Source organism: Zalophus californianus, chromosome 3, assembly GCF_009762305.2.
Source record: "Zalophus californianus isolate mZalCal1 chromosome 3, mZalCal1.pri.v2, whole genome shotgun sequence".
NCBI classification, from domain to species: Eukaryota; Metazoa; Chordata; class Mammalia; order Carnivora; family Otariidae; genus Zalophus; species Zalophus californianus.
Window position 1 is genome coordinate 162,317,952 of NC_045597.1, and position 12,172 is coordinate 162,330,123.

Genomic DNA, 12,172 nt, shown 5'->3' on the forward strand with positions numbered 1-12,172 from the left:
TCCCCTTGAGGTTTATATTCTAATGGGTAAAGAAAGAGTCTACAAACAGGTTAAACAAATAAATGTATATTATTTCTAGTAGTAGTAGTAAGTGCTATAGAGAAAAGTGAAGCAGATAAGAAAAATATGGAAATGGAGTTAGTAAAGAGAATATATTTAGAAAGGAGATGATCTTTGAGTACATACTGCAACAATATGGGAATAAAGACATGAAATTCTGAGAAGAATGTGCTTTCAAGCAATCCATAGTATATGCCTAATAAATATTTCTTGTCTGTACATATATTATGTATTTTTATAGGTACATACAATTGTTATATATTATGTTGAATTTAATTTTCATTTGGTAATATCTCAGAACCTATGTTAAAGTCTTACCATGATGAATGTTTTTATGATCTTTACTAGAATAAATAAACTATGATCCCCAAACTGGAGACTGTTAAATAGTAAATATGGTAGATTTGATTATATAAAATATTTTAGGAACCTTCTGTTTAGGTGAAAAACAATACACAAAGTTAAAAGATTCAAAAAAGCATTTCAGCACATGAAAAGGAATTATTCAAGAGCTGGTATAAATCAATAGAAGAAACAGTCCATAAAAAATGGACAAAAAACATGAAGTGCCAATTCACAAAGGAATTAAATGCAGCTTTTAAATGTATAATAAGATGTCCAATTTACTAAATTGAAAAAAATACTAATTAAAACCTTAGGATATTCTCCTGGACTGAGTAAAACACTCCCAAACATTGCTGATTTAACTATATATTGATACAGCCTTTCTAAAGGGCATTTTATCTGTTAAATTTTAACCTAGAAATAGTGAGTGAAATATAATAAAAATCCTTAAGTAAATGATGGTTAAATCCTTAACCTGTTCAGTAAAGTGAAAGAAATCTCCATAAGCCAAAAATGAAGAGAATGGGTTGCATTTTGCTGATTTCATTTTTTTTAATTGTGTCCTGGATATTAAGAATGTTATATTGTGGATACCCTGTGTTCTGTGAGGCTTTTCTAAAGTGTGTTTGTTTCCATTGTTTGTTTTAATAGGCAGTTAACTTGGTTGGATATGCTGCCAACTCATCTCTTAGGCAGAAGCTCAAATCTCAGTCCAATTGTTTCATCTTTAGCTAAAATTGGTCTCATATTCATTGGGTTTCCCCCTCTGTCACTCTCTTTTGTGGGATTCTCCCCTCACTTTCCAGAATCTGTGGTTGCCCTTAATTCTGTCCTCTGGTTCCTAGGGCCAGAAAGATTATGGATTTTCTATTACAGTTCTAGCTCCACTGCAGAGTGTTCATTTCAGCTTGCTCTCAGGCTAAAAGCTATAAAAATGGGTAATTCACCCAATGGCATTCCTTTCTAAGTGTTGACTCCCAGAATCTACTTCCTTTTGTTCATTCTGTAGCACTTTTAGATTTCTTTTAAAAATTTTGTTCAGGGGCTCCTGGGTGGCTCAGTCGGTTAAGTGTCTGCCTTTGGCTCAGGTCATGATCCCAGGGTCCTGGGATGGAGCCCCATGTTGGGCTCCCTGCTCGGCATGGAATCTGCTGGTCCCGCTCCTTCTGCCCCTCCCTCCACTCGTGCTCCTATTCTCTCTTTCTCTCTCGCAAATAAATAAAATCTTTTTAAAAAATTAAAATAAAATGAAATTTTGTTCAGAGTTCATAGTTGTTGTCTGTGGGAGGGCTGGGTCTGGTAGGAGCTTCCTGAGCCATATGAGATATGGAATTTATTAGTTTCTTGACAATGGAGTAATTTAAACTGTAAGCAGTAGAGAGCTATGGTCTACATTTGGATTTATACTTTTCTAGAAAATTTGATTTTTCAGTTGTGATATGAATTAATATTTTGCTTTCTTCAAAACAAATTTACAGCTGATTGGCCGGGGTCGATATGGAGCAGTATACAAAGGTTCCTTAGATGAGCGTCCAGTTGCTGTAAAAGTTTTTTCCTTTGCAAACCGTCAGAATTTTATCAATGAGAAGAACATTTACAGAGTGCCTTTGATGGAACATGACAACATTGCTCGCTTTATAGTTGGAGATGAGAGAGTTACTGCAGATGGACGCATGGAGTATTTGCTTGTGATGGAGTATTATCCCAATGTAAGTTCTTTATAAAAATTAAAGTGACTTTTATATTAGCTGTCAATGAGATTTTTAGGACTACTGTTCTGCAAAGCAGTGGTGGTTTGCAACTCATTATTAATGGTCTGCAGTGAGATAAGGATCTCACATCAGAATGTGAATCAACTAAGTCACCAGTTAACTGTTTAGTTCATCTGTCTGTCTGTCTGTCTCTTTCTCCCTCTCAGCAAGACTTTCTTGATGAAGGAAACAGTGTTTTGATTGACATTCATTCTGGTGCAAGCTCCTTATCCCTGTCTGGTTATAAATAGTTTGTGGATGAGCACCTTGAGTAACACGGACACATATATATTTATGAAAGTTTCTGTTTTGTACTTGTAAAACAAAAAAATATAATTCGTATTTATACTGGTAAGAGATACATTATGAAGAAAGAGTCTAAAAGACTATTTCTTTTATCTTAATTTGATAAATCAATGGAGCATTTAATATGAAATAATCATTTATATTTTTTAATATTGGAGAAATTAAAATTAATAATGTTTAAATTATCCTTTTCATCCTCTCCTCCCCTCTCTACTCACGGAAATGTCTCTTTTCAGATTTTGAAGCGTCATAGTTCATTAGATCTTCGTGGAATCCTAACCTCCATAAATACTTTATAAGGCTGCTGCTAATTTATCTCCTCAGTACATTAATTCCACTTTTTTGGTATGTGTTTATTTTTTCCTTTATATAGGGATCTCTGTGCAAGTATTTGAGTCTCCATACAAGTGATTGGGTCAGCTCTTGCCGTCTGGCTCATTCTGTGACTAGGGGACTGGCTTATCTTCATACAGAATTGCCACGAGGAGGTAAGACAATGAATAGAAGATGAATGACACCCATATGGGGTCAAAATTCACAAAGGGAAATTTTATTCATATCTTCAAACTAAACGTATATTTTATTTAATAGCAGATTTGTTATTAACCAGTTGTTTGAAAGATCTGGCATGATGAAATGGATTTGAAATGTAATAAGAATAGGAAAAAGAACTTAAAGACTCTAGAGAGGTCATGGATCTCATTGAGATTTTTATTAAAGCTCTGAACACCTTCTCTGTAAAGATACATGTAAGGTACACTTTTAAGAATGTTCTTTTGATTTTAGTGGTTCACAGACCCTTTAAAGTCCATCTGTGGACTTAGGTTAAAAATCTCTTAACTAGGCTATACTACATTTCCTTGCATTTATTTGCTTATTTAAATGAAATACAGTGCATTGCCAATTCTTTACTTTTAACATCATATGAATCTTTATTCTGTGGTTGGTTGGTCTTAAGTATAAAACCTATGTGTATCTTTTTATAATTCAGTGTTTCTCTTAGCTAGAATTAGGTTTGCTCAAATCTGTCAGGGGAAAAAATAACAGGCTTCAATAAGAATGAAAATATTTTTTTCTCATGTAAGAATTTAGAGAGACGGCGCCTGGGTGGCTCAGTCGTTAAGCGTCTGCCTTTGGCTCAGGTCATGATCCCAGGGTCCTGGATCGAGCCCCGCATCGGGCTCCCTACTCTGTGGGAAGCCTGCTTCTCCCTCTCCCACTGCCCCTGCTTGTGTTCCCTCTCTCGCTGTGTCTCTTCTCTGTCAAATAAATAAAATCTTTAAAAAAAAAAAAGAATTTAGAGAGAGATGGTCTAAGATTGGTTTGGTAGCACCATGGTATTATTGGAGCCTTATTATTATCTCCTCCATCATTCTTTATATATGGCTTACATTTTCAAAGTCACTTCATTGTCCATAATGCTATATATCTGCTAATCAGTATATTTTATTTTCCAGAACTTAGTTCACACTTAACTACCACACTTATCTGCAAGATATACTGAAAATATAGTTGTTGTTATTGTTGTTGTTGTTTTTAAGCTGGATGTGTTGCTGTCCAAATAATATTGGATTCTGTTACCGAGTAGAAAGAGGATAATGCATGGTGGGGATTTCATAACTTTGTGGTTGTGTTCTTTGCCATAACTACAGTTTTCTTTAGCATCTGTGTGCATTTTTGCTAGTTGTTCAAAAAAAATCTCTTTAATACATTTACTTTCTTAGTTTCAAAATACACCTCACATCACAGGCTGGTCTAAATTAGCTTTGCTTCAAAAATCAGTCTTTGTGCTTTCTCAAGCTTTCATCCCTTGTGGGATTTTCTTGTCATACTATAGCCCAGAATATTGTTTTTCCAGTTTCTCTGACCTCTGTAGATAAGAGAATCGTTAATATATCAATTTCTTAGATCTTTGTTCCATTGTGTAATAGCATGGATCATCTTTTCTAGCTGCTGATTCATATATAAATAATTTCTCCTGAATAATTTATCACTTCATTTATCTTGACATCTTGCTTTTCCTGAATACAGAATTGACCAATGTTATTGCCTATGTCAGCAATTTGATGCACTTATTCTAGTGCTTTAGCACATTAACCATTTGGACTGTGTTTCCTTACTCTTAAATATTATTATAATTCATTTAAAGAGCTGGCTTAGCACAGAATTTAAAATACCATCCTAATCCTCCTTTTCAAGACTTGCATGATTTAGCAAGGTTTCAAGTCAAATATTGGCTGAAAAGAATGCCATCAAATAAGAGTTGTACTTAATGTAGATGTTACTCTCAATATTACCTAATATTATCATTTAAACTAGTTAACCTTTTTAAAAAACTGAGTATATATATGTATATATATATGCTATTGCAAAAGACATAAGTATATTTGATTTTTAAAATAGGAAATATGCTATATTATTTCAAAACATTTAAAGTGTTATTTCACTTTTTTTTCAGAGAATCCTATTTTTCCCAGTATCTTTAGATGTAACTTCGCTGTTTGGCATAGAAATTTTATAGTAAGGAATAATACTATTATTATTTATTCAGCTGTTTTTTGCTTCAGAATAAATAAGGATGAGTTGAACCTGTTTATTTATTTGTAATTGTCTTTCTTATAAATTTTTTCCTGAGAATGTCAGTGAAACTTGGTACTGTACTCCCCCCAGAAAAATCTAACAAAGAAAGACCATATATAGATCACTCAAATATAAACAGAAGGTTACTATTAACTACGTACATCCTTCCAGATCCTTTCTGTGTGTGTGTGTGTGTGTGTGTGTGTGTGTGTGTGTATGTGTGTGTCTAAATATCCACAGAGAGACTATTTTTTGTTCAGGTTTTATTTTTTAACACAATTGAAATAATATTATGTCCTGCCTAGTACAGTGCTGCTGCCCAGGGCAAAATCATTATATGCTTTGCTCCTTTCTCTTCACCCCCTACCCCCAAATAAAAAGGATTAAAAGGTATACTGAGGAGAACTTTAAAGGGAAAAGTCTCTCAAAGGGCAGTCTGTAGTTCTACCTCTTGAATTGGTGATAAATCCTAATCTTCCTTCCTTTCTTTCTTCTCTTCTCTCCCTTACCTCTTTTGCTCCCCTGCTCTATTTCTTTTTTTTTCCCCCTCATTATATAGAAGAAAGTACTACCCTGTTTTCCTCTCTGGCTGTCTCACCCACTCGTTCGTTGCCCATTCCCCCCATTATTTGCCTGGTTTCCCTAAGTATGAGATCTTTTAGTTTAAGTATTGATTTAGGATTAATATACAAATATTTTCCAAATATAGAAACATTTTTATATCTCTATAAATTTCTTATATAAATATCACCTCAAAATTGTACCATATATACTAGTATTGTGGTTTTATGCAGAATAAGAAATGCAGCTCTTTTAGGGGTTGAGCGAACCATGTTAGTACAAGCTTTAGAAAGCTGGACCATGAACTGAAAGGCGAGAAAATGAGCAGGAAAGATCAATGGTACTACCATTTTTTAGATCATGGTAACTACTATTTTTTCCTCCAGTTGTGCTGTGTGCTCTGTTTTGTTTTGTTTTTTTTTTTTAATATGAAAGGAATCATTATCCTCTTTTTAGTTTCATTGCTGGTAAAATTGCAGTCTAATTTTCATTAATGAGAGTAATGACTAAACGCTGAGCCTATTTGTGCCTAAATATAAATACTCAATAAACTTATCATTGACTTTGTTGTGATTGCTCTGTTTTTTGTATACCTAGAGAGTTATTTTAAATTTCAGAAATTGTGGTATAGAATTTTTTTTTTCAATTCAGAAGCTATAGTTTTGCTTAATAATATTTATATAAGGTTTCCTTATAGAGAGGAAAAAATTTATTATGCTTTTCATGAGGCAGCTTAGGTTAGATACGTTCTTTCGGTCAGCAAGCATTTATTGTGTGCCAACCCTTTTGAATTCAGGTAAAACATATTCTCTTTCTGCCTTCATGGAGCATATAGTTTAGTGATAATAGAATGAGTATAATAGTGCTTTGCTTCTCAGTAAAATCAGAAAATAGGTTTTCATATCTTGCTGAGAGATAGCAGCTCCTCTACTCATTCTCCAAATCCATCGTAAAGTTATTCCTAGTTTGATTTGAAGGACTGAGGTGGGCTTAGAGACGGGGCTAAACCTGAGGGCAGAACTGGGATGTTCCATCATAGGTTTGATCTGTTAAGTCATAGGACATATGTATACAGATTTTGAAGCCATCTCAGTTTTTCACTGATACTTATTTTAGACAAGCTGACTTTTTGATTTTTTATACTAAATATTTCTTTCTGTATTGCCTCCTTTTGCTACCCTAGGAATGAAGAGAAAAAAAAAACAAGTGTGTTAAAATTAGAAGCAATAGCATGTTGGCTGTTAGATTTCAGCTAATTATTTAAAGCTTAATTATACATGCAACAGTAGTTTATGTTACAAAATATAGTGAAAATAGTTAACGATTGTGAGTTGAAAACTTTGCTTTCTTGTTTCCTTTTTTGTTATTAGAAAATTAATGGGCAGAAAAATAATACAGTCATCTATATTTATGTAGTCCCTATTATCTGCGTGCTTACTTTATGCCCAAGAGTGCTATTTAAACATTAATAAATATTTGAAATTATCTAAACAGATCATTATAAACCTGCAATTTCCCATCGAGATTTAAACAGCAGAAATGTCCTGGTGAAAAATGATGGAACCTGTGTTATTAGTGACTTTGGATTGTCCATGAGGCTGACTGGAAATAGACTGGTACGCCCAGGCGAAGAAGATAATGCAGCCATAAGTGAGGTGAGTATATACAAAAGGTATCACTCTGACATACCTTGAGAACATAATGAATTGCATTAAAAAAATCAACACAGGACAATTATCCTTATATGCTACCAATGTAGCATATTAAGAATTACAAAATTAAAAAATATGAAAGACCTTACATGAAGTTTATCAGTTCTTTATGGAAATCAGTGCCACACCAACTCATTTTTTACAAGCATTGGGAGGAAGTGTGTAGGAACTGACTTTTGAAGCAAGAGTAAAATTGCCAAGTTTGAGATAGGACAGTCACCTTCTGATAATCACCATTAAAATGTGAAACACATCCTTCCTAACCTTTTTCTCTGCATCCACATACGTATGTGTGTGTGTCTCTCTCTCTGTATGAATACACACACACACACACACACACATATTTTTTTAACTTAAAATTTTTAGGGACTCCTCAGTGGCTCGTTTGGTTGAAGGTCTGACTCTTGATTTCGGCTCAGGTCATGATCTCATGATTGTGAGATTGACCCCCACCTTGGGCTCTGTGGTCAACATGGAGTCTGCTTGAGATTTTCTGTCTTCCTCTCCCTCTCCCTCTCCCACTCTCTTTCTCCTTAAATAAGTAAATAAAATCTTTAACATTAAAAAAATTTTTTTTAAAATATTAAATGGTGTATGTTGTATAGTTTTCTCATTGTGTCTTAGAAATGTTTCTGCATTGACACACATAGGATGGTCTACCTCATTCTTTTTGATTGATGAATAGTATTCATTAGGATGGACTTACCACAGTTTAATTATTCAAGAAGGGCATTTTATAGATAAAAAATTTGGTATAGAAGTTTTCATGCTTAGGGTCAAATAACGTATCATTGGTATGAAATTTATGTATAACCTCTGGTCTAATATATGCCTTTCAGAATATGCTGCATTCTGTTTCTGAAAAATATCACTCTAATTTAATAGGTTGGCACAATCAGATATATGGCACCAGAAGTTCTAGAAGGAGCTGTGAACCTGAGGGACTGTGAATCAGCTTTGAAACAAGTGGATATGTATGCACTTGGGCTCATTTATTGGGAGATATTTATGAGATGTACAGACCTCTTCCCAGGTAAGAGAATTGCTATCAAGAATTGATAAATGTTTTGAAGTGAAGCAGTTATATTTTCTTTTTCTATCTATATTAAATAAGTCAACTTTTGTGTGTTTTTACTTTTATTTAAACCTTTAGTTCATTGCCATCTAGTGTTCAGAAACATTATTAGCAGAAGGATGTCAATCAGGAAAACCTTTTTAAAAGGACTCCAAGTTTTGCATCTGAGTGCAGTTTAATTAATTGCTCATAATAGCTTATCTGTGTTTAGTTTGGTCTCTGATTGCTTTAACGGTCATCGTTGTCCTTATGCACCCTCTGAACATTTGATAAGCTACACTTAAAATATTTCCTCAATTGACCCAAGTAAGAAATTAGAAACAATGAATTAACCATTAGAACACTTTTTTCTTTCTTTTTCCTTTATTTTTTTCATTCTCCATTCTTGACTTCCTGCTTTCCTTCCTTTCTTTCAATGAAAGAACACTCATATAATATGAGTGTTTGTTTGAGGCTTACTTGAATTAGCCAAATGAGTTTATAGTTGTTTTGTTAGGATTATATTACTGTCATTATTGTCCTCTAAAAACTTAAACTATCAATATGTGCATTGCATTCTTCTAGATGATGTACAAAATGATTTGATATATATGGCTTCTACTTTATGGGAATAACACCATTAAAAGCATAGAAAAAGGAAAAACAGTCAGTTGAATCAGCATTAGACAAATTATGAAATGGAACTATTAAATAAAAACAAAGATTAGTGGTAGGGTTGAATTTTTTGCTTTAAAAACAGTAAGCATTTAACAGTAGTCATACTAAAAATAAAATAAGTTAATTATTTAGATTGACTATAGGTCAGTCAGTTATTTAGAAATATATTTCCTAGTTAATTGTAAGTACAAAGTAATTAAGGTATTTTTCTGCACATAGCAGAATTGCAGTAGTATCACACATATTATTGGAACTTTTGAAACTTCTTATTTCTATTATTGGAATTTTGGCCACAGATTTTTTTTAATATATCCTAATCCAGAATTTTTTATTTTTTAGAAGCATGTCTGACTAAAATGATTCTTATTACCAGCATTAGTATACTGCCATCAGCAACATTTTTTTGGACAACTACTGCATTCAAAGAATAACTATTACTTTTGGTCTGATAAATAATAAAGAGCAATATCAAGTGTTTGAAAAAGGAAAAGCAGGGTGCCTGGGTGGCACAGTTGGTATACCTACAAATGCAGTATAATTCTTGGTTTCGGCTCAGGTTGTGATCTCAGAGTCCTGAGATTGAGCCCCACATGGGGCTTAATGCTCAGCGTGGAGTCTACTTGAAGATTTCCTCCCTCTGCCCCTCCCCCATGCTCTCTCTCTCTCTCTCTCAAATAAATCTTAAAAAAGAAGAAAAAAGAAAAGGGAAAGGCAATTCAATCTTATTTGTAGATTATTTTAGCAGATGCATAGGATAAATTGAGATAGAAAGCATTAGAGGCAGTTTAAAAAGGGAAAAGACAGGTGCCTGGCTGACTCAATCAATAGAGCATGTGACTCTTGACCTCTGGGCTGGGGCCATGAGTTTGAGCCCCATTTTGGGGATAGAAATTACTTAAAAAAAAAAAAAAACAATAGTTAAAAGAAATAAGGTGTTACTGTTTAATGGATACATAGTTTCTGTCTGGAAAATGTAAAAAGTTCTAGAGATGGGTAGTAGTGATGGTTGCACAACATTGTTAATGCACTTATTGCCACAGGACTGACTATATGCTTAAAAATTGTTAAAATGAGGGCGCCTGGGTGGCTCAGTTGGTTAAGCAACTGCCTTCGGCTCAGGTCATGATCCTGGAGTCCTGGGTTTGAGTCCCACATCGGGCTCCCCGCTCAGCAGGGAGTCTGCTTCTCCCTCTGACCCTCTTCCCTCTCGTGCTCTCTATCTCTCATTCTCTCTCTCTCTCAAATAAATAAATAAAATCTTAAAAAAAATTGTTAAAATGGTAAATTTTGTGTATATTTAACCACAATGAAAATAAAAATAAAGGAGAAAAACAAGAGTTGCAGAAGAGATCCTATAATCTTGGATATGGAAATTGGCAAGAAGAGGCACATGTAAGAAAATATAGAGGAGAAATCTGTGGTTATACTTAGCTATTAGAAGAAAATCTAAGGAATTGAGAAATATTCAGAGATCAAAGAACTGGAGTGGCAGCCAGGAACTTAGGAAAAAATATTTATTATATTGGAAAGGTGAATAAATTATGGAGACTTTTGGATGGGGTATTGATGGACAACTGAAGAAATTAAAAAAAATTTTTTTTTAATTATCTATCCACAGATGGTAAATGGGAATTTATGAGTGAATGCTCTCTCCTAAGAGAACAAATTAAGAGTGCAAAAAATTGGGGAATAAAGACTACATATTGGGGGACCTCCCTGTACCAGTAGGTTAGTTAAGAAGACCATTGGTCTGGAAAATAGTGAAAAAACTAAGAAATCATAGTATCTTGGAAGTCGATGTTAGAAAATGTTAAGAACCCATATTGATAGCAGTAGATGTAATATGAAGTCAAAAGGAAATAGAACTGAAGAATGATCTTTGAATTTGAATCGGAGGAGGTTATTAGTATTCTTAGAAGAGATTCTGTGGAATAGCGAAGACAAAAATATTACAGACTATGGGAAGGAAAAGTATTAAGACAGCACAGGAAGAAGATTTAGGGTACTCTTAAAAATTTTAACAATGAAATGGGGGGAGGAGTTGAATAAAAATGTTCCCATAAACATATTAATAAACATAGAATAGCATGTTATAATGATACAATTCTTGGAAAACATTTCTTCAAACTTCTATGGTATATCTCCAAATGCAGTACACGCTTTATTATTAAATGTAGACATTACGTTATGTAGACTGGCTATCTGTAAAATATTTGCAAAATAAATGAATTAGGTGTCTGTATTACAAATAAGTGAAATGCTGCAATATTTATATAAAGAAGGAATATGGAAGGAAGAAAAAATAGGAAAGCAAGACAAAGAAAAAGAAAAAAGAGAACAAGCATAATTTAAGAAGGGAACTAGAAAGTTCCTAACTGCTTAGAGACAAATTAACAAATAGCAAATGAGGTTTGAAGCAGGGAATGGTATCCAATATTCTTAGACATTTGATCTATTTTGGACAGTTTGAAAGAAAGTAGGGTTATAAAACTTCCCTTGAGCAATCCAATGATAATAAAGTTTTAAGGAAATCCAGTTAAGACTAATAGAATTCATGATGATGATATCATTAACATTAATCTTTGTGTCCCTAATGCCTAATACTAAGCGCTAAACAAGTATCTATTGAAAAATTAGACTTAGAGCCATGAAGATTTATTAGAAAATTGACAGTTCTTAATGTCATTTCATTCACCAAATAAGATTGTGCATCAGTTTTATTTAGCATGTTTTCTAATTATATTTTAGACCTGATTAAGACAAATAAGTAAAATTGTGAATTTTTAATTATCCTGAACCAGTACTCGAAAAAAAACAAAAACAAACTAATAAATAGCACTTGGAAGATATCTATATGTGTTGTGTTTATGTCTCAGAGACAGATAAGATATACTAGTAAATATGTTACAGTTCACAGATATTAGGGTTGAGGTTTTATCAAATGAGGTTTCATGAATGAAAGTGATACACTAACTAGCAGGATTGAATCTTTCAATTTTGTCTTTCAAGTTCAATATTGATGGTGATTGTCAACAATAAGTATCTGCTTAAATGTTTAAAGTATGTGAACATATCACTTGTTTAGATAGTGTAATATTCCAAAATTTGGGGGTTGTACTGCATAA

The 12,172-nt window shown here is 33.4% G+C and overlaps 1 protein-coding gene across 2 annotated transcripts in view; it reads left to right on the forward strand.

Moving 5' to 3' along the window:
- BMPR2 (bone morphogenetic protein receptor type 2) overlaps positions 1-12,172 on the forward strand; it is a 206,647-nt gene that overhangs the window by 164,193 nt on the left and 30,282 nt on the right. For both annotated transcript variants that reach the window (XM_027591463.2, XM_027591462.2), the window contains exons 6-9: positions 1,884-2,114; positions 2,836-2,950; positions 7,098-7,258; positions 8,201-8,348. In XM_027591463.2, the coding sequence (XP_027447264.1) occupies positions 1,884-2,114; positions 2,836-2,950; positions 7,098-7,258; positions 8,201-8,348 (655 nt within the window). The remainder of the gene's footprint in view (positions 1-1,883; positions 2,115-2,835; positions 2,951-7,097; positions 7,259-8,200; positions 8,349-12,172) is intronic.